Genomic DNA, 23,907 nt, shown 5'->3' on the forward strand with positions numbered 1-23,907 from the left:
ATTGTGCAGGATCAGGACTGGATGAGAAGAAGGGGTTCAGGCCAAAATGTCGACTGTACTCTTTTCCATAGATGCTGCCTGGCCTGCTAAGTTTCTCCAGCATTTTGTGTGTGTTGCTTGGATTTCCAGCATTTGCAGATTTTCTCTTGTTTGTGATTAGATGGGAAGAACAAACTTGCTTTGGAAGAAATTATATAAAAGGAAAGTCAAAGACATCAGGAGCAACAGCTTGAGCGCAAACATTGCAAGGAATAAGTAACACATACAAAACGCTGGAAGAACTCTGCAGGCCAGGCAGCATCTGTGGAAAAGAATGGAGAATTAATATTTCCCACTGCTGCCTGACCTGCTGAGTTCATCCAACATTTTATGTGTGTTACTCTGGATGTCCAGCATCTGCAGAATCTCATGTGTTTTTGATTGCAAGGAGGAAGGAATCCCTCACATCTGGGATGGAGAGTGAAACTGAATTCTGTTAAGTGTGATTATTTGCCTGGAAGTATTGCTGCCTAGTGACTGAGAATACCAATTTGCCATGTGGAATGGAAAGAAAGAAATTGCTTAAAGAAGCACTTTAAAAAGAGGGGTGTGACGTCGTCGTAGGAGAAACCTAGAGAGCTAACATGGAGGTAATCAAGCAATTAGGAAAGTGATGGAAATGGTGGCCATTATTGCAAAGGAGGATGCAATGTAGAAATAGAGAAGTCTTGCTGCGATATGACAGCTGTTGTGCTGTTTACAGTTTTGTTCATTTAAGGAGGGATATGTTTGCAATGTATGTAGATCAGGGAGCATTAATTCTGGACTGAAGGATTGTTTCGCAAGGAATGATTGAGTGGTTGAACCGATAACATTGGGCACTTAACAAAGTGAGAGATGATATTGCAGTACACTAGAATGTGAAAGAGATTGATGTGCAGATGCTTTTTATGAGGCAATCCAGATTCAAGGAAAATATTTTCAAGGTCAGGAATCACACATTTAAATTGAAGCACCCGAGGATTTTTTGTCTTAGGGGATTATGATTCTTTTGAATTCTCTACCTCCTATAAGTATAGGGGCCTAGTCATTAAATGTATTGAAGGCTGAAATAGGAAGATTTATTTACAGGGAAGTCAGGTATAGGCGGTGAAGATGAGTTCAGGCTATGATTAGAATAGAAGAGTCTTCAAACAATGCTTTTGATAATTGGATCTTCCAAATCTTCATTTTCTTTGTAGCATTAAAGATGATTGTTGTTACCTTCAAATTCCGTCTTGTTCTGAAATAGAAGTAGTAAAATCGGTTCATTTTCACCCCTGGCCATTTCTGACATGACCAAGCCTGAATGCTTGAAACCACAGTGAGCAAAGCAGTTTAAAATTATCTTACTGTTTATTTCTCAAACAGAATTCCAGATTTTTTCTTGATTAGTTTTTGTTTTTTAAGCATAGTGGCTGCCTCGATTCATTGATGGCCCAATTAACAATACACTGTATTGTAGTAGTATTAGTAGTGTTCTAATTTGTTCTGTATTTTATTTAAATACATAATTCATTACGCAGTTAAATGGTACTTTGTCTTTCTTGTACCTTTTTAACTATTTCCATGAAACTTCAGCTAATTGGGGCAGCCACTTAAATGGGCCAAAATGTATTGGTCCAGATGTGTCCCAATTAACTGGGATCCGCTGTATTGGCATAATGAATACAACCATTCTCACACCATAACGGTTTCCTATATTCTGACAATATTGACTTCTCAGAAGCATTTCAAAGTCTACAAACAGCTTTGGCATGTCACGGACAATCCAAAACGGTTGCTACATAAATACCTGCCATTTCTTTCTCATTTCAGATGGACCTCATGATCTGGTATGCTACTTCACAGGAGATATTATAGATGGCTTTAACTGCTCGTGGACTGCTGGAACTCGTCACACAAATGCTACCCTCTACAAACTAAATATACATTGGAAGTATATGTGAGTTGAATTAGATATTGTCTGTGAATGTACTGGTGCCTGGATGAAATGAAATAATGCAAATTCTATGAATTTAAAACAAACACTGAGAAACTGAGAAACAATGTAAAAAAAAGGGAAGAGTTCTGGGCTATGAGGTGGGATAAAAGATCACAATATCACTAAGTTTGGAATGGTCATGTGAAAACTGAAGAAACCTAAATATGAATTCACTTAGCTCCAGGTGAGTTGATTCCAAGAGTAAAGAGTGGAACTTTATCAGTGATTGGCAGATAAAGCAGGTAAATGAGCAAGACAAGCCTTTCAATGAGGAGATTGTTCATCTAGAAACTTGACTCATTCTCAAGTGAAGGAAGGACATCCAATAAAGAAGTCCCTAAAGGCACTTATATAGAAAATGAACTAATCTGAAAGTCAGGTTTATAATTTAACACAGAAGAAAATGAAATAAGACTTACAAAGAAAATGTATGACAACACATTTGTGGGCAAAATTACTAAAAATCATAAGCAAATAATAAAAGCGTTGTCAGAAGGGCAAAGCCAATTAGAGATTTTTTAAAAAAGAGACAGCTCGTACCTATTGAGTAACTCTGTAATCCATTTCAATGACGAGGTGATGCCTATACTTCACTATAGTACTAAGCTATAGAGATTTTAAAAAAAGGATATACGGACATACTTTAGAAGCTAGCAGTGCTCTGAGTGATAAACTCACCCAGTTGCCGATAGAAGTAAAGATGGCATTCACAGGTGATGAAGTGTTACCTTTGAACTCTGTGAGGCCCTTCATTGGTCAAGGTTGACCATGGATGTGACATCTCAGCTTTCTATGTGATATGCAAGCCACATCTGTACAATATGGAGAGCAAACTGTTGCCCTTATATAAAGCTGCCCCCTCCATGCAGCTGACAATCCAAAGGAACGGCAGAGGCCGACATACGTTGTTTGGCCCCAGCGGAGTCACAGGAGTTGCCAGCTAGCACTGAACTCAGTGCAGTACTGCCTTAGGGACCCCAGCTGTGGATTTTTCCTCAGGGTTTACTCCTGAAGTCTTCCCCATGAGTGGGTATAGCTGCAATGCACCGGAGGTTTGAGATCAGAGCTTTCCTCCTCCAGGTGAGCTGCCAACCACGGCTGATGAGCCCCATCTGGTTTTAAAGTGCCGGTAACCTACCTTTGCCCCTTCTGTCAATAGAAACAGCTCTGCAGGATAGTAGCTAAGCCACATGTGAAGGCCAGGAGTTGGAAGGTTGTCAGAGGCTATTAGAGATGCACACCATTGGGAACATTTAAAAGGCAGAGGGAGCTTATTCCCACTACAACCCCTGGCTATAACAATCTTAAAAAAACACCTTTGAACTAAAAAATTGCAATTATGAAATCTAAGGAATGGAATTAATACATCTACAGGTCTGTTTAACACTGGTGAGGAGGACATTGTAGATAAAATAAAGTAGAATAAACTGAATTAGCACATGAAAAATGTGGATTAACAAATGAAAGCCAGTTTGCATTTGTTAAAAGCAAATTGTGTTTGATTACCAATTCAAAATTTTTGATGAAATAACTAAGAGAATTAATGAGTATAGTACAGTTGTTGGCACCAAGTTTGCAGTCAATGGTTGGTCACTTCCACCCAGTGCTGAGCATCTTAGCCTATGCGGATCTCCCAACCAAACATACGACAGAGGTGACTCAATCCTCAGTGATAAGGCTCTGCACTGAGGCATGGTGCTGTGAGCATAAACTTTGCCACATTTTGCTGATGAAACTTTGACAGTCAGATAATCTGAGATAATTCAGGGACCATCAAAGAATTCCAAATATTTAATGTTAGCATTACAAAAAAACTAACACTTAAGTATATCAAAGATACAAAGCAATTAAAACCAGTATGCTGAAACACTAATAATTAAAGATCAAATTAACTAAAATTTATCTTAATCCCTCAGAGCTGCTCCTCTCTAAATACCAAATGAGAGTAGGAAGTTGATGGACTGCTTTTTATACTCACAGAAGGGAACTAACTACAAAATCTTGATCCTTAGAGGAATAGGATTACAGTTGCTCATAATCAGTGGGAGAAGTTTCAATTTGTGGAATCAGAAAAATCCTAAAATCCCTGAGTACATATCCTCTAATTTATTGAAGAAACTATTATCTGTGCTCTCTAATCCAGTTAATGCTTACCTATCCAGATCTCTTGCTTAGATCTGCAATCATTTATTCCATATCTCCATATCTCTCCACGCTGAGTTAACTGACATCTTTGGGCACTGATGCAGAGGAAGGTTTTCAAATTCCTATGTAACTAACACTTTGACCCCTTTGCAACAAAGTTATCCCATCTCGAATTATTTCAGACAGCAGAGAGGTGGGCTTCATTGCTACCAAAGCTATCTACTTACTGTGCATTTGTTGCCATGTTAGCTTCATAACCGAACTGCTACGGTCATTATCTGTCTATATTAGGCTGCACTTCTAGATTAACCCTTATACTCTATGTCAGGTATTTGATTATATGAATTGTACCATCTCAAATTCCCCGGGTCAAGGGAGTGTTTGAAGAATAGTGTGAGTGAGTAGTCACCAGTGTTTTCAAAGGTAATGAGGTCTGCAGCTGCAAAAAGCTGAGAGAACTTTGCAGTGGTAGGGTGATCCAATGAACTTAATGACAATTGATCACACTTTAATGAGTTGCAGGTATTTGATTGATTGCCCTGAAATAGTTCAGTACACTTAATACAATGCAAGTGGTGCCTTTGCAAGTGACACTCCTGATAAAGACAAATGCCTACTGCTGTTTATAAACAGAGCATCTGGGTAAGCTGCAATGGAATAAGTTGTGATGATCATATTAGCTGTTGTAAGGGAAAATACCCAAGTGAAAAATTCAATGTGCTGTCCAGGAAGTGAGACATTTGCCATTTGTGCAATTTGCTTCCTATTTAATAAGAATAGTAATTGTGTGCTAGTGAAAGCCTGTTGTGATGTGGCTATCTGTCCAAATCAGTGTGAAATTTCCAGACAATTTAACCATAATCTTCCGAAATTGTCATAGATCAGGAATTATCATATTACATTGGAAAACTGATAATGTACATCCATTATTAAGAAGAATGTGAGAGAACCAAGCTGTAAACTACTTAATCAGATAAAAGCTGAGTGTTTAGGGAAATTTAAGGTGATTATAGTTTACACAATTACAACTGAATTTGTTAAATTTACAGAAGTATTTGATGCAGGATATAGTTTATATGGGGTCCTGGATGGCACATTATTGGAGACACTATAAGTTAAAAGCCATGGCAAATTGTTGGGCTGATTCAAAATTTGATTTGGTGATGAGATTAAGAGAACAGAGAGAATCAAAAAGGAAGTGAACAGAGAACAGAATCTGTGTTGAACCTCAACAATTTACTCTATTTATTATTGACAGTTTAGATCGGAGGTAGGAATTTAATGAAAGTTGTCACACCACATGTGTGGACAGATAGATAGGTGACAGCCATGAAGGGCAGGTAGGCAATGCAGGAGTCCTCTTGACAAGTGCACCCTTTGGGATACTGGGTAGGGTGGGGTGGAGAGCCTTACAGGGTAAAGGAGCAGAAGCCAGATGGTGATGGGCTCTGTTGTGCAGCAGGGAGGGTCAAAGACAGTGAGCAGGCACGTGCATTCCATAAGGGGAGGATAAGCAGCTGTGTTGTGATCATTGTTGATACATATGATGTAAGCGAGGAGAGGGATGAGGATGAGGCCTGGCACAGGGAATTTAGAGAGCGGAGTAGAAATTGGGAAGTAGGACATCTAGAGTAGTAATCGCAGTATTACTCCCTGTGCCACGGGGTAGTGAGCTTAGAAATAGAGTTAGTCACGGCATTAAAGTTTACAGAGAGAAAGCAGGGTAATGGGGTTGAGAGGGATAGTAAAGCAGCCATGATAGAACTGTGGAGCAGACTCGATGGGCCAAATGGCCTAATTCTGCTGTGCTACCTTGTAGTCTTAAGATCTGACTAATCAGGAACCTATCCACCTCTGCTTTAAATATACTCAGTGACTTGGCCTCCACAGCCATTCGTGGCAATGAATTCCACAGTTTCACTCCCCTCTGGCTAAAGAAATTCCTCCACATCTCTATTCTAAATGGACATCCATATATTCTGAGGCTGTGCCCTATGGTTCTAGACTCGCCTGCTGTAGGAAACATCCTTCCTACATTCACACTTTCTAGGACTTACAATGTTTAATAGGTTTCAATGAGATGCCCCCTCATTCTTCTAAACTCTAGCGAGTACAGGCCCAGGGCCATCAAATGCTGCTCATTTGTTGAGCGGAAACAGGAATATTTCCTGCTTCCGATGGGATAATCCCAAAAATTGCCGTAAGTAAATTAGATTGTAAATCCAGATCCAAGACTTTTGATAGCATTTTTAAAACATCTCTAGCTTTATTAATCTAGTTATCTAGCTTTATACAAGACCAAAACATGAGTTAAAGTGGCCACCCCAATATTACATCTGTCACAAATAGGATTAATATTGGAAAAAATACACGCTAGTTTATCCTTTGACATATGGTTCCGATGCACTACCTTGAACTGTATAAAGGAATGACGGACACAAATAGATGAGTTATTAACCAAATGAAAAATTTTACTCCATTCATTATATGAAAAAGACTCTTGAAATTCCGATAGTTTTATCATTAGATATTATTCGTGAATTCAATAACCATTCAAAGATTATAGCTATCAACCCCTTTTGAAATGGTTTAAGCTGAAAGAGAGCATCTGTCCTATTAGGTGGATAAACAGAAGGGTAATTTGGCAATAAACCACGTAAAAAAATCCTAATTTGTAAATATCTAAAAAAGTGTACATTAGATAAATCATATTTATCCACTAACTGAGAAAAAGACACTAAACAATCCCCTAAAAACAAATCTGAAAAAGTTATTATTCCCTTGGTTTTCCAAATTGAAAAGGCCTTATCCAAAATTGATGGTTTAAAAAAATAATTGAGATGGATATTACTAGAAAGAATAAAATTATTTAACTCAAAAAATCTACAAAACTGAAACCAAATTCTTAATGCATGTTTAATAATGGGATTAAAATCTTGTCTACTAATCTTAGAAAATAAAAAGGGAAGAGGAGCTCCCAGTAAAGAGGCCAAAGAGAACCCCTTCACTGCATTTTCCTCCAAATCCAACCATGAAGGACGTTCATGTATATCTGAATAGTGAATCCAAAAAGTAATATATTGAATATTAATTACCCAGTAGTACATTCTAAAATTTGGCAAAGCCATACCACCATCCTTTTTTAATTTCTGCAATAAGGGTTTACTCAATGTAGCATTTTTATTGTTCCAAATATAAGAAAAGATTATAGAATCTATTCTGTCAAAGAACATTTTAGGAACAAAGGAAGGAACTGCCTGAAATATATATAAGAATTTTGGTAAAACTATCGTTTTAATAGCATTAATTCAATCTATTAATGATAATGTCATAGGCGACTATTCAGAAAGCTTTTGTTTGGTGTATTCAATTAATGGAAAAAAGTTATATTTATAGAGGTCCTTAAAATTTTTAGTAATTTTAATACCAAGATAAGTAAAGTAATTTTTAGTAATACTAAAAGTTACTTGATAATTTGGATCTGAGTAATTATTAATAGGAAATAACTCACTTTTATGTAAATTTAATTTATACCCAGAAAAACTCCTGAATTCAGAAAATATAGATAACATAGAAGGAATAGATTTCCTAGGATCTGAAATATAAACTAACAGGTCATCTGCATATAACAAAACCTTGTGTATTTTGTTCCCTCTCTTAATACCCTGAACAGTATTAGAATCTCTAAGAGCAATAGCAAGGGTTTCTGAAGCCAAGGTAAATACTAAAGGGCTAAGAGGACATCCCTGCCAAGTACCTCTATATAATCTAAAATAGGGAGAATTTTGATTATTAGTTATAACCACAGCCATAGGGGCATGATAGATCAATTTGATCCAGGAAATAAATCCCAGGCCAAAATTAAATCTTTCCAAAGCCTCAAATAAGTAAGACCACTCCACCCTATCAAAAGCTTTCTCTGCATCAAGAGAAACAACACATTTAGATTCTTTAGATGGAAAAGAGTGAATAATGTTTAATAATCTTCGAATGTTAAAAAGTGAATATCTAACATAGAAACATAGAAAATAGATGCAGGAGTAGGCCATTTGTCCCTTCGAGCCTGCACCGCCATTCAGTATGATCATGGCTGATCATCCAACTCAGAACCCTGTACCAGCCTTCCCTCCATACGCCCTGACCCCCGTAGCCACAAGGGCCATATCTAACTCCCTCTTAAATATAGCCAATGAACTGGCCTCAACTGTTTCCTGTGGCAGAGAATTCCACAGATTCACCACTCTCTGTGTGAGGAAGTTGTTCCTAATCTCGGTCCTAGAAGGCTTCCCCTTTATCCTCAAACTGTGACCCCTCGTTCTGGACTTCCCCAACATCGGGAACAATCTTCCTGCATCTAGCCTGTCCAATCCCTTTAGGATTTTATATGTTTCAATAAGAACCCCCTCCTTGCATCTGCCATGAATTTGCCCACTCACCTAACCTATCCAAGTCACTCTGCATCCTCTTAGCATTCTCCTCAGAGCTAACACTGCCGCCCAGTTTCATGTCATCTGCAGACTTGGAGATGCTGCATTTAATTCCCTCATCTAAGTCATTAATATATATTGTAAACAACTGGGGTCCCAGCACTGAGCCTTGCGGTACCCCACTAGTCACTGCCTGCCATTCTGAAAGGTCCCGTTTATTCCCACTCTTTGTTTCCTGTCTGCCAACCAATTCGCTATCCACATCAATACCTTACCCCCAATACCGTGTGCTTTAAGTTTGCACACTAATCTCCTGTGTGGGACCTTGTCAAAAGCCTTTTGAAAATCCAAATATACCACATCCACTGGTTCTCCCCTATCCACTCTACTGGTTACATCCTCAAAAAATTCTATGAGGTTTGTCAGACATGATTTTCCTTTCACAAATCCATGTTGACTTTGTCCGATGTTTTCACCACTTTCCAAATGTGCTGTTATCACATCTTTGATAACTGACTCTAGCATTTTCCCCACCACCGATGTTAGGCTAACCGGTCTATAATTCCCCAGTTTCTCTCTCGCTCCTTTTTTAAAAAGTGGGGTTACATTAGCCACCCTCCAATCCTCAGGAACTAGTCCAGAATCTAAAGAGTTTTGAAAAATTATCACTAATGCATCCACTATTTCTTGGGCTACTTCCTTAAGCAGTCTGGGATGCAGACCATCTGGCCCTGGGGATTTATCTGCCTTTCATCCCTTCAATTTACCTAACACCACTTCCCTACTAACATGTACTTCCCTCAGTTCCTCCATCTCACTGGACGCTACTATTTCCGGAAGATTATTTATGTCCTCCTTAGTGAAGACAGAACCAAAGTAGTTATTCAATTGGTCTGCCATGTCCTTGCTCCCCATAATCAATTCACCTGTTTCTGTCTGTAGGGGACCTACATTTGTCTTAACCAATCTTTTTCTTTTCACATATCTATTTTTAATAAATCCAGTTTGGTCATTGGAAATAACAGTAGGTAAACTACTCTCAAGTCTATTAGCCAAGATCTTAGAAAGAATTCTAAAATCCACATTCAATAAAAAAATTGGTCTATAGGAAGCACATTCAGATAAATCTTTATCTCTTTTAGGAATTAAAGAGATTGAAGCTTCATAAAAAGTTTTCGGGAGAGCCCCAGAGGAAATAGAATCAGTGAAATTTGACATAAATGAGGTGAGAGTGTATCGGTGAAAGTCTTATAAAATTCCACTGGTCCCGGAGCCTTAGCTGATTGGAAAGAGGATATAGCCCTTGCTATTTCCTCTTGTTTAATGGGTGCATCTAATGTATTCATATCTTGAATAGAAATTTTAGGTATATTCAATTTTTGCAAAAATCTATTCATAGAAGTAATATTGTCTGAAAATTCAGATTTATAAAGATTAGAGTAGAAATCCATAAATATCTTATTAATTTCATAAGGATCTACCATTTCAGTTCTATCAGGTCTTCGTATTTTCAGGATCTGTCTTCCAGCAATATTTGGATTTAAGAAGTTGCTGCTCAATGGGAAAAGTCAAAAGCAAATCATGCTGAGTTTGGAGTTCCACCCTTTCCTTAAAGAGATCTTCACTAGGCATTACTGAATAAACTTTATCTATTTCTTTAATCATATTAGTAATCAGTAAAAGTTCCACCTTAGTTTTCCTTCTTAAACCTACTGAGTATGAAATTATCTGTCCCCTAAGAAAAGCTTTCATTGAATCCCAAATAACCAAATTTGACATTCCCTCAGTTGTATTTACCTCAAAAAATAGAGAAATTTGCTCCTTAATAAAATTTACAAAGGTTGAATCTTGTAACAATGAAACATTAAGTCTCCACTGAGGTGTCTGAATATTATCAGAAAACTTCAAAGTTAGTTTATAGGTGCATGATCCGACAACGCAATCACATCATACGTACACTCAGCAACAGAGGGCACCAATCATGTGTCCAGCAAAAAATAATGAATTCTTGAATATTTATGGTATGCATGTGGGAAAAAAAATGTTTTTCTGTAGGATGTTTAAATCTCCAAATATCCACCAAACAGTATTCTAATAAAAAAGAATTAATACAAGTCGCAGCTTTATTAGGAAGCGAGGGATTGGTGGACATCTGTCAATCGACAGATTGAGACAGCAGTTAAAGTCACCACCCATAATCAACTTATATTCATTTAAATTCAGCCACACAGAAAATAACTTCTTAAAAAATTCAGGGCTATCTATACACAGACCAAAGTCACCTTTTGACCACATAACAGACCAGTGAGAATTAAATATCTTCCAATTGGATCAGTAACAGTGTTAAGATGAACAAAAGGGATTTTAGAATCGATAAAAATAGATACCCTGCTTATTTTATTTACTGATAAAGAATGAAATAAGGGTCCTTTCCAAGATTTAAAAAAGTGATTTTCATCCTGCCTACGGATATGAGTCTCCTGCGCAAAAGTAATATCTGCATGAAGTGCTTTTAATTTCTTAAAAATCTTTCTGGGCTTAATAGGTTGGTTCAAACCATTTAAATTCCAAGATATTATATTAATTTTATTAAGATCCATATTTTAAGTTTAATTTAAAAATTTCATAAAGCAAACTAATGCACAGGCGCAAGCTAAATCCGAAAAAAGGGCGAAGCATGACTCGATCAGAAAGAAAAGCAAAATAATTGACAAAAAAAACCCTTAGGATTGCCCAGTTGGAAAAGAAAACTAATTTAATAGACCCACGCTCCTCCCCCAGAAACTCAGAAACCGTCCAATAGGTGAATGGCATGCTATTTTAATAACCTTTAACCCCTGTCTCCAGATAGCAGCCCCTGCTTCAAAGAAAACGTTATCACCACCAGAGACATAACAAAGAAGTAAACAGATTCCAAATATTTTCATATTATGTCTAACAATAGGTAAGACCAAATTAATGATGGCCATCTTAAATCCATTTAAAATACGCAACCATGTATTCAAAAAAAGGATAAATCCAACCAACTAATATGCTACAACTAATATTAAAGACTTACAAATCAAAGAAAAAGTAAGTAAATATATATATTTTAAATTCAAAACTACATCAACTATTAAAGCAAACAACAACAGATATGCACTCATAAAGCCTGCAGTGGATTTTCGTTGAAGCTGTAGCGAACAACTCCCAACTAAAGATGAGCTCAAATCGAAGAAAAATAAATAAGTAAATCTATATATATTAAATCCAAAGCTATATTAACTATTAAAGCAAACAACAACAGATCTAAGTGAGTCAACCAGGTCCGTGTCTAGGCACTCATAAAACGTGGAGTGGCCTTTCATCGAAACTGTTACAAACCGCTTCCCGCTAAGGATCGACTTTTCAAATTGCTTAGGAAACGGGCTTAAACTCCTTTATAAATTTCCAACCGTCTTCTGGAGGGTCAGTCCGTTTTAGATGAGCATTGGATGGAGTAATCATCAGACAAGCCGGATAACACAACGAAGGGCGACAGTTAATTTTACAAAGTTCAGCCATAACTTCCTGATATTTAATTCTTTCAGCATAAATCTCTGGAGTAAAATCTTCAACTATACAAATCTTAACTTCGTTGTAAATTAGCTTATCCCTTTTCCTTGCGTCTCAAAGAATAGCTTCTTTGGTTGTAAAATACTGCAAACACAGAATTACAGGATGTGGTTTAATTTCGGCTGAAGGTTTAAGACGTCGAATTCAGTAGGCTTTGTCCAATATCGGACAGGCTTCGAGAATATCAGTAAAGAATGAATATAACATGTTCGAGAAAAACTTTAATGGCTCACCGGTTTCCGTATTTTCAGGCAAGCCCAGTAAACGTAAATTCAACCTGCGACTTCTGCTTTCCAGATCAATCGTTTTCTTCTTAATTCTTGATAATTCCAAAGTAGTCTTGTTAAGTTTCTTTTCCATAACGGACATCTTCAAATCCTGCTCTTTAATAGTTTGACTCATTAATTCCTGTTCTCTTTCAATTTTATGAGTGCTCTGCTTAAACATCAGATATTGATCTTCCAAATACTTCAAAGATTCCTGAACAGCGAGAATGGTTTTTTCAAACATTTCATTAGCATTCGTCAGTTTATCAATTTTGGTACCAACATACCGATCTTCTCATTAATAGCTTCTATTAAAGAGAGCATTCTTTCTGAAGTTGAAACTTCCTCTAATTTCGTTGTTTGTTGAGCTTCGGGAAGAGTTTCGATTCGGTTCCAGATTGAATATCAGCCATCGTAATTAAATCGTAAATCCTTCAGCAAAAATAATAAATCTTCAAACTTGAAACAAATCTAGCAGTGGAAAGTAATTTGTGAAAAATGGAGCTACGACAAAAACGTCTTACTGCATGAGCTGCCAAGTGGAGACTGCCTCCTTCTCCTTAGTAACAACAACTACACTCACTTCTGCCCTCTGACACTCTCAAATTTCTTGTTATGGCTTTTATAGTTGCCTTCTGTTGGTTTTTAAAAGCTTCCTAATCTTCTAACTTCCCACTATGGTTTGCTATATCATATGCCCTCTCTTTTGCTTTTGTGCTGTCTTTGACTTCCCTCATCAGCAACAGTTGCCTTATCCTCGCATTAGACTACTTCGCCATCTTTGTGATGTATCTGTCCTGCACCCCCATAATAGCCCCAGAAATTCCAGCCATTACTGTTCTGCCGTCATCCCTGCTGGTGTTCCTTTCCAATCAGCTTTGGCCAGCTCCTCTCTCATGCCTCTGCAATTCCCTTTGCTCCTCAGTAATACTAATGTATCTGACTTTATCTTCTCCCTCTCAACTGCTGAGTGATTTCTATCATATTATGATCACAGTCTCCCAAGGGTTCCTTTTCTCTTGCATGAACTTGTAATTAAAAGATAGTCCATATTTCCTGTTACATCTCCTGTCCCTTGAGTTCTTTTATCTGTATCTGAGCTCTACCATGTTCAGTTCTGCGTTTGGGAATATTCTGAGCCATGAGGAAGACTACTTTATAAACTGTTGGCTAGATATGTCTCTCAAATATTTCAGAAGAAAAATGCTCAATATTACTGAATGGTATTTTTCTGGCTCTATTTATAAAAATAAATGAGTTAATCATGATTAAAACAATGAAGGGCCATCAAGTAATTCAAGTATTCATCACTTTCCTGTTGAGTATTTGTTCCAGTGCTTGTTTCTTCTTCGGCCGGTAATTAAGTCTATAACTGATGTTTTAGATTATCACACAGGTATTTAACAAGATCATTATTTTTGCATACAATGAATGAAATTTGCAATTACCCTGTTTTGTTTTCAGGGGGAGAAACGTTACAATTTTTTCTGATATCACTGGTGTTCTTTACACAATTCCACGAAAAAAACTTTACATTTCATCTAATGCAACAATATGGGTGGAAACGATGAATATGTGTCAAGCATCGAAGTCCATAACATTGATACCTGAGAAGTCAGGTAATACTTTCAAGAAACTAATTCATGTTGATTATTACCTGTAAGAACATACATTTAAAGTATAAATTGTTTATAAATGTTTATAGGATACAAGTTTTATCAATTTATGAATCATACAGATCAAAAACCATCAGAGTAGTTATAAGTAAAAGTTGCAGGTTATGACTATTTTCCCTGAAAAGCCATGATATATTTTAAGCACAGCTATCGATGCAATTGTTGAATAAACTCTGAACTCTGATCACTGTGGGGTGCGTGAGTCACTGCATGAATGAGAAGTTTCTCTTTCTAGTGAATGAGTAAAGCATTACTTAGAAAGACGTTGGCTAAAAACTCCTGGAACATTTTCAGTATTCCAGGAAACTTCGATTGGGACTTCTATCCTACTTGTCCAGATGAATGAAGATGGTTTAACATTACTTGAAAATTCGAAATACACTTGTGACACTGAGGTTTATTTCAATAAATGTTTTCCACTCAATACTAGTTACATTCAGAATGTTACTTTGAGCAGGGCATGCATGTCCTTTGGCTGAGAGTAAGTTAGAGGCGGCACAGTGGTGCAGCTAATAGAGTTACTGCCTCACACCTCAATGAACCATCTTTTATGCAATCTGTGTGGAGCTTGCATGTTTATTCTATCATTACTCAGATTTCCTCCGAGTGCTTTAGATAGCTCCTGTATCACAAAGACGTCTGTAAATTAATTGGCTACTATAAGTTGCCCTAATATGAGGGTGAGTGGTAGAATCTGATTGGAGATAATGAACATGCAAAAGGAATGCAGTGGAATGAGTGGAGGACAGCATAATTGGGTGTTTGACAGTCGATGCAGATTCAATAGCACAGGACTTTCTGTGCTGTATGATTTAATGAGCCCATGCAGAAACGTAACTAAACAGTTGGTCAAAGACCAGTTGGTCAAAGTTCAAAGTAAGCAACACACACAGAATGCTGGTGAATGCAGCAGGCCAGGCAGCATCTATAGGAAGAAGTACAGTCGACGTTTCTCAGCCTGAAACGTCAACTGTACTTCTTCCTATAGATGCTGCCTGGCCTGCTGCATTCACCAACATTTGGGTGTGTGTGTTGCTTGAATTTCCAGCATCTGCAGATCCTCGTGTTAAAATTCAAAGTAAAATGTGTTCAAAATTCAAAGTAAACTTATTATCCAAGCACATACTGTATGTTATCAGTTATATGATAATTCCCTGAAATTTATATTCTTGCAGGTACTTTGAGGGAAAAAAGAAGCATTATTTAATTTTATGAAATACTGTACATACACAGACAAAGAATGACAAACAACCAGTGTGCAAAAGAAGACAAAATGGGCTGATAAAAATTATACTGAGAACAGGAGCTGTAAGGAGTCCTTGAAAGTGAGTTTGTAGGTTGTAGAATCAGTTCATAGTAGCGGTGAATGACATTATCATGCCAGTTCAGGGGCCTGATGGTTGTAGGGTAATTATTGTTCTGAACTTGGTGTTGCAGGAACTAAGGCTTCTATACCTCCTGCCGAATGGTGGTAGGCAGAATAGGGCATGACCTGGATAGTGGGGGTCTTTGATAAGGTTTTGCTGCTTTGTGTGGCAGTGCTCAATGTAAGTATACTCAATAGTGAAAGTACTTTGTTTGTGATGGACTGGGCTATATCCATTTCTTTCTTTAGTCCTTTCCATTGCTGGGCATTGGTGCTTTCACACCAGGCTGGGCTGCAACCAGTTATGATACTCCCCACTGCATCTGTAGAAGTTTGTTGAAGTTTTTGGCGACGTGCCAAATCTACCAAAGTTCTGAGAAAGTTGAGACACTGTCCTGCCATTTTTGTGATGGCACTTAAGTGCTGGTCCCAGGACAGGCCTTCTGATGCGTTAACACAAAAAACTTTAAAGCTACTGATCCTCTCCACCTCCATTTTAATTCTGTCCTTTAAGCAGCTCAGTTTTTTTTGCATTCTTACCTGTGTGTCCTTATCTTTATACAGTTCTTCACTACTACGCTCAACTGAAGTCGATGACTTCATGTCAGAAACAGAAGCCAAAGCAGGCCATTCAACCTGCTTCATCATTCAATAGTTATCTCAGAGTCACTTCCCTGCACTAATCCTACATTCCTTAATATCTTTAATACTGAAAAATTAATCAATCTTTGTCTTGAAATATACCTAACAACTGAGCCCCCACAACTCTCAGGAATGAGAGAATTCCTACCTTTTAGGTGAAGATCTTTCTTCTCATTTCAGCCTTGAATGATGAGTCATTTTGATACTGTGACCTCTGGTTCGAGACATCCCAGTCATAGAACTCTTCAACTCTGCATTAACTCTGTCAAACCTCGTCAGAGTTTTGCATGATCCAATAAGATCACGTCTCAGTCTTCTGAACTCAAATGATTATGGGCCAGGTTTACTTAATGTCTCCTCAATTGATAAAATCACCATTCCACTAATGGTTCTGGTAAATCTTTACTACTACTATTACTACTACTGCTAGTACAGTTACACATTTCTTTAGCTAGGCATACCAAAGTTTAGATTTTTCTCATTGGGATTTGGTTTATTATCATCACATGTACGAAAGAAAACTTTGTTTTGCATGCCAACTATACAGGTCATTTCACAAAATAGTACGTCAAGGTGGCACAAGGGAAAAGAAATAGCAGAATGCTGAATATAGTATTATATTTACAAAGAAAGTGCAGTGCAGGTAGACAGTAAGTTCTTGGTGAGGTAGATTGTGAGGTCAGGAATCCACCTTATCATACCAGCGGTCCTTTCAAGAGTCTCAGAACAGCGGGATGGAAACATAGAAACATAGAAAGCCTACAGCATAATACAGGCCCTTCAGCCCACAAAGCTCTGCCGAATAAGTCCTTACCTTAGAAATTACCTAGGGTTACCCATAGTCCTTTATTTTTCTGAGCTCCATGTACCTGTCCAGGAGTCTTTTAAAAGACCCTATCGTGAGCACTGGCAACACCTAGCACAGGGAAGAGACTCAAGTCAGCCTGTTGCAGAAGTCGGATCCAGCGCACCCAGGAGCAGGCGATTAAAGTTTTAAAAAAAAGGAAAAAAAACCCCTATCGTATCCACCTCCACCACTGTCGCCGGCAGCCCATTCCACGCACTCACCACTCTTTGCCTAAAATCTTACCCCTGACATCTCCTCCATACCTACTTTTAAGCACCTTAAAATTGTGCCCTCTCGTGCTAGCCACTTCAGCCCTGGAAGAAAGCCTCTGACTATCCACACAATCAATGCCTCTCATCATCTTACACACCTCTGACAGGTCACCTCTTATCCTCCGTCACTCCAAGGAAAAAAGGCTGAGTACACTCAACCTATTCTCATAAGGCATGCTCCCCAATCCAGGCAACATCCTTGTAAATCTCCTCTGCACCCTTTCTATGGTTTCCACATCCTTCCTATGGTTTCCACATCCTTCCTATAGTGAGGCGACCAGAACTGAGCACAGTACTCCAAGTGGGGTCTGACCAGGGTCCTATATAGCTGCAACATTACCTCTCGGCTCCTAAACTTAATCCCATGATTAATGAAGGCCAATACACCGTATGCTTTCTTAGCAGCAACTTTGAGTGTCCTTGAACCTGCTGATGTATGTTTTCAGGCTTTCATATCATCTACTCAATGGAAGGGGAAGAAAAGAGACTGTCCGGGGTTGGAGAGATCTTTGTTTATAATAGATGCATTTCCAAGGCAATAAGAAATGTAGTCATCAGTTATAAGAAATTTTTCTCAAATGAAAAGAATATACCTCCTATGACTACAATTTTTATATATTGATTTTAAGGCAAAAATAAACTTATTTCACTTTCCTGAAAGAATGTAGTTACCTTTCTGTTTCTAAACATATGTTCAAGGTACTGGTGGAGTGCCTTTTAGTTCATAGCAGTAACTTTGCTGATTTTTTTACCACAGACCATTAGTTTCAAGATTCAAGATTCAAAAAACTTTATTGTCATTCTAACCGTACATCAGCTCTGCAGGGCAGAATGAGACAGCGTTTCTCAGGAGCAGTGCAATCATAACATAACAAATGCAACACTAAATAATAAACATCACAATAAATAGTAAGACACAACAGCCACATGTCAGTTAAAATCAAGTTATAAGTGTCCAGTGCAAGTTAAAAGTGTCCAAAGCAGAGTCAGGTAGAGCAGCTATTTAGCAGTCTGACTGCCTGTGGGAGGAAGCTGTTTAGTAGCCTTGTGGTTTTAGTTTTGATGCTCCTGTAACATTTGCCTGATGGCAGAAGAACAAACAGTTCATGGAGAGGGTGTGAGGGGTCTTTAATGATGTACCGTGTCTTCCGGAGGCATCAACTCTGAAAGAGGTCTTGAACAGAAGGATGGGAGACCCCAATAACCTTCTCTGCTCCCCTAACCACCCTCTGCAAGGCTTTCTTGTTGACAGCACTGCAGCTGGAGTACCAGGTTGTGATGCAAAAGGTCAGCACACTCTCAACCACGCCTCTGTGGAATGTAGTTAAGATGTTAGTGGGGAGTGATGCTTGTTTAAGCTTCCTCAGAAAGTGCAATCTCTGCTAGACCCGTTTCACAATCCCAGTGGTGTTCCTGCACCAGATGAGATTGTCCGAGATCTGCACCCCAAGGAACTTGATGTTTTCCACTCTCTCCACTGTGGAGCCGCTGATGCTGAGGGGTTTGTGCTCAGGCTGAGACCATCTGAAATCGACGATCATCTCCTTGGTTTTGGTGACATTAAGCATCAAGTTGTTATCCCTGCACCAGCTCTCTAGGTGTTTGACCTCCTCCCTGTATATTGTTTCATCATTTTTGCTGATGAGCCCCACCACTGTGGTATCATCTGCAAATTTAATGATCAGGTTCTCCTTGAATCTGGCTGCATAGTCATGTGTTAGCAGTGTAAACAGCAATGGGCTAAGCACACAGCCTTGTGGGGATCCAGTGCTCAGTGTGATGGAGTCAGAGATGTTCCTGCCAACACGGACTGACTGTGGTCTCTCTGTCAAGAAATCCAGAATCCAGCGACACATGGCAGTGCTAAGGCCAAGCAGCGACAGTTTCTCCACTAGTCTCTGCGGGATGATGGTATTGAACGCTGAAATGAAATCAATGTACAGGATTGTACATTGTACAATGTACAGTTTATACTGTACAATGTACTGTTTAAATTAATCTTAATTATTAAAGCCAATGATTTTTTTTGTCATCAAGTTGAGGACCTTGTCTGAACCATTAGGCAACCCTGGCTGTGTAAAATAATCAAAGTTACAAATTTGCATTTGCTGTTCAAAACCTATTTTGCTTTGATTGTTTCAGAGAGACCAGAAGCACCGTCGAACTTAAACTATTCTTGGAAATCTGGACAGCTACTTCTGAAAAGGAAAGCTTCACAAAGATATCTGTATCAGATAGCGATCGCAAAAGGTGGGACTACAGATTGGCAACGGGTGAGTCAAGAAAATCCTTGGAATGACATACTAAATATAGATGTGTAAATTATGGGTCTCTCAAAAGAGAATGAGAAGGAAACCATAAATGTATAAAACCATGACTCTGTTCAGTTGGTACATTTTAGTCCTTGAAATATCTCAGAACACTTTGCAAATAGATGTGGTATGTTACATTTAAAAGACTCTGCAAACAATATTGAGGTGAGAATCTACTGAAGATGATCTATCTTCATGCCTTTTGCTAGTGTGGAAGTTGTATCAAGGCAAGGGTTAAGATAATGTCCAGACAAGGATACTGTCAGGCAAGAAAGGTCTTTTAAGAAAATTTTTGAAGAGGAGAGCTTCCCTTTCTACAGTAGTGTACTGGAACCATTTGGCAAAGAGAGGCAAAATAAGGATGTAATCACAGGATGAAAGCCACATAAGCCAAGAAAGGGACAATTACTTTACTAACTTCAAAATATTATCAGTTGTTATCTTCGGCTGTCCATCGATTTTGATGTTGACTGAGGCCTGGGCAAGGTTGTATGGAAGACCGGCAGTTGCCCATGCTACAAGCCTCCCCTCTCCATGCCACCGATGTTGTCCAAGGGAGGGACACTAGGACCCATACAGCTTGGCACTGGTGTCGTCACAGAGCAATGTGTGGTTAAGTGCCTTGCTCAAGGATACAACATGCTGCCTCAGCTGAGGCTCGAACTAGCGACCTTCAGATCACTAGACTGACACCTTAACCACTTGGCCACGCGCCAACACATCAGTTGTTATAGAAACATGGAAAACCTGCAGCACAATACAGGCCCTTCGGCCCACAAAGCTGTGTGGAACATGTCCTTACCTTAGAAATTGCCTAGGGTTACCCATAGCCCTCTGTTTTTCTAAGCTCCATGTACCTATCCAGGAGTCTTTTAAAAGACCCTATTGTATCTGCGTCCACCACCATCACTGGCAGCCCATTTCACGCACTCACCACTCTCTGTGTAAAAAAACTTACCCCTGATATCTCCTCTGTACCTACTTCCAAGCACCATGAAACTGTGCCCTCTCATGCTAGCCATTTCAGCTCTGGGAAAAAGCCTCTGACTATCCACACGATCAATGCCTCTCCTCATCTTGTACACCTCTATCAGGTCACCTCTCATCCTACATCGCTCCAAGGAAAATAGGCCGAGTTCACTCAACCTTATTCTCATTAGGCATGCTCCCCAATCCAGGCAACATCCTTGTAATCTTGTAGTTTCTGGAGACTTTTAACACTTGTGTTGTGATTTATCTTGCAAGTAAGGAATTTGAACATGCATAAGGTCGCCAATTGTTCAAAATCTGTAACTGTTAGTCAATTCTGTATAAAAATGGCACTTCTTTGTTCAGACTTCAGAACAGTGTGGTGGCTGGGTCTATGCTGTTTTCTTTGTGCACGTTAAATAAAGTGTGATTGTGGGGTGAGTACAAGTTTTCAGAGCCCAGGTAGTTGGCAACAACAATTGGATACAGCCCATTCATCACAGGAAATGCCCTCCCCACCATTAATCACATCCACAAAGAGCAGCATCCATCATCAAGGACCCCCACCATCCAGGCCATGCACTCTTCTGGTTGCTACTATCAGGAAGAAGGTACAGGAGCCTTAGGTCCCATACCAACAGGTCCAGGAACAGTTATTATCCTTCAGCCATCAGGATCCTGATCCCAGCGTGGGTATCTTCACTCACCACAACACTGAACTGATCATTACATACAACCCATGGACTCAATTTTGAGGGCTCTACAATTCATGTCTCTAGTATGTATGTATGTAATTATCTAGTTATTTATTGTTGTTCCATTGGTGTATGTCAGTCTTTGTGTGTAATTTTGCATTGATTCTATTGTATTTCTTTATTCTACCGTGAATTCCTGCAAGAAAATTAATCTCAGTGTAGTATTTGCTGACATCAATGTACATACTTAGATAATAAGTTTGCTTTGAACTTTGAATGACACTAACAGGGAGATGATGATCCAGACAGCAGGAGCACATGCTCCTGTTTTGTGATGAGAGCTTTGTAGACATTGAAGGTAAATTTTCAGCTGGAAAGGTAGGTCCAATCTTAATTTAGTATTTGATTCCAAGCAAGTATGCTTGTTCAACTGAGATTATGAGCTCAGAATTCCAAATACGGAATTTTAAACCACATTCATTTCATTAAAAAAATGAACTGCTACAAACTAGAATATTTATGTGCAAAGCAAATGCGCATGTGAATTTTAAATACATAGCAATGGTTGAGCAAGATGGGGCTTTTCTCTGAGCGAAGGAAGATGAGAGGTGACTTGATAGAGATGTACAAGATGATAAGAGGCATAGATAGAGTGGACAGCCGGAGACTTTTCCTAGGGCAGAAATGGCTGATATGAGGAGACATAACTTTAAAGTGTTTGGAGAAAAGTATATGGGGGATGTCAGAGGTACAGTAGGTATTTTACAAAGGGAGTAGTACGTGCATTGAACTTATTGCCAGGGGTGGTGATAGAGGCAGCTATATTAGAGACACTTAAGCAACTTTTATAGAGGCATATGGATGAAAGAAAACTGAAGGTCTCTTTGGGAGGGAAGAGTTAGATTGATCTTGTAGTAGGTTAAAGAGCTGGCATAACATTGTGGGCAGAAGGGTCTGTATTGTGCTGTACTGTTCTACACTCATTGGTTACTTTGTAAGGTACATCTCTACATCTGTTCATTAATGCAAATATCTAATCAGCCAATCATGTGGAAGCAACTTGGTGCATAAAAACATCGAGGCATGGTCAAGAGGTTCAGTTGTTGTTGAAACCAAACATCAGAATGGGGAAGAAATATGATCTAAGTAACTTTGACTGTCTAATGATTGTTGGTGCCAGACAGGGTGGTTTGAGTACCTCAGTAACTGCTGAACTGCTGGGATTTTCATGCCCAACGTTCTCTAAAGTTTACAGAGAATTGTGAGAAAAACAAAAAACATCCAGTGAGCAACAGTTCTGTGGGCAAAAATGCCTTGTTAATGAGAGAGGTCAGAGGAATATGGCTAGACTGGTTCAAGCTGACAGGAAGGCAACATTAACTCAAAGAACCATGCTTTACAACAGTGGTGTACAGAAGAGAATCTCTGAATGCATAAAACATCGAACCTTGAAGTGGATAGGCTACCGCAGCAGGATAGCACACCCGATTTCACTCCTGTACCTAATAAAGTGGCCACTGAGAGTAGATTCCATGTTAAAAACAATAAGATGATATGTCTCAAAAAATCCTCATGTATTTGGTTTCACATTTCATTTTTCTGGCAGGTGATAAGTTGATGGCCTGTTTTACAATCCATCTGATTTTCAGCTTCATTTGAGCTAGTGAAAGCATATTATCAAACAGAGTGCATGACAACTCTCAGTCTAACAGAGTTTTGACTTCTTGTGTCAGCATGCAATTGAATGGGGATAATTACATAATAATACCCCAACAATGTTAAATCAAATGCTGGGATTTATTGTTAGTAAGACAGGATGCAAATAGTAAAGTTCATAATATCATGTCCACAGAGGCCTCATTCTCCTTCAGTTTTGATCCTTCATACAAATAAAGATATGAATCAGGAGGAAATGTAGGCCAATCAGCCCCGTGGGTTTGATTCATCAATAGGGTCATGGCTGATTGATTATAACGGCGGTCCCCAACAACTGGGCCGCGGGGAAACGATTTAAGTCAGCTGTACCTTTCCTCATTCCCTGTCATGCACTGTTGAACTTGAACATAGGGTTGCCAACTGTCCCATATTTGCCGGGACATCCCGTATATTGGGCTAAATTGGTTTGTCCCGTATTTCCCCCGCTAAGGTAGAACATTCCTATGAAACCGTTCGTGCCGAAATGGCGTGAAGCGAAGAAGCAATTACCATTAATTTATATGGGAAAAATTTTTTGAGCATTCCCAGACCCAAAAAATAACCTACCAAATCATACCAAATAACACATAAAACCAAACATAAATAACACTGACATATAGTAAAAGCAGGAATGATATGATAAATACACAGCCCATATAAAGTAGAAATAATGTATGTACAGTGTAGTCGGGAAGATGAAGGCAAAACTGATTTGTGGGGGGAAAAATCGGCACGTACACACATGTGCACATCACATGCGCACACAGGTGCCCCTGCAAGGCTTCATGGTCATGGTAGTTTTTCCTGGGGTAAAGTGTCCCAGGATTTGACTGCTACTTTTGTCCCTTATTTGGGAGTGAGAAAGTTGTCATCCCTAACTGTAAAAGACATGTTGATGTGAGTTTAACTATACTTGAACACACCCCTCCCTGGTCAGCCGGTCCGTAAGAGTATTATCAATATTAAACTGGTCTGCGGTGCAAAAAAGGTTGGGGACCC

The 23,907-nt window shown here is 38.8% G+C and overlaps 1 protein-coding gene across 1 annotated transcript in view; it reads left to right on the forward strand.

Moving 5' to 3' along the window:
• The window catches only part of LOC134347354 (uncharacterized), a 48,543-nt gene that overhangs the window by 10,844 nt on the left and 13,792 nt on the right, over positions 1 to 23,907 (forward strand). The window contains exons 3-5 of the mRNA XM_063049746.1: positions 1,837 to 1,963; positions 13,899 to 14,053; positions 19,380 to 19,510. Coding sequence (XP_062905816.1) covers positions 1,837 to 1,963; positions 13,899 to 14,053; positions 19,380 to 19,510 — 413 coding nt within the window. The remainder of the gene's footprint in view (positions 1 to 1,836; positions 1,964 to 13,898; positions 14,054 to 19,379; positions 19,511 to 23,907) is intronic.

Source organism: Mobula hypostoma, chromosome 5, assembly GCF_963921235.1.
Source record: "Mobula hypostoma chromosome 5, sMobHyp1.1, whole genome shotgun sequence".
Lineage (NCBI taxonomy): Eukaryota > Metazoa > Chordata > Chondrichthyes > Myliobatiformes > Myliobatidae > Mobula > Mobula hypostoma.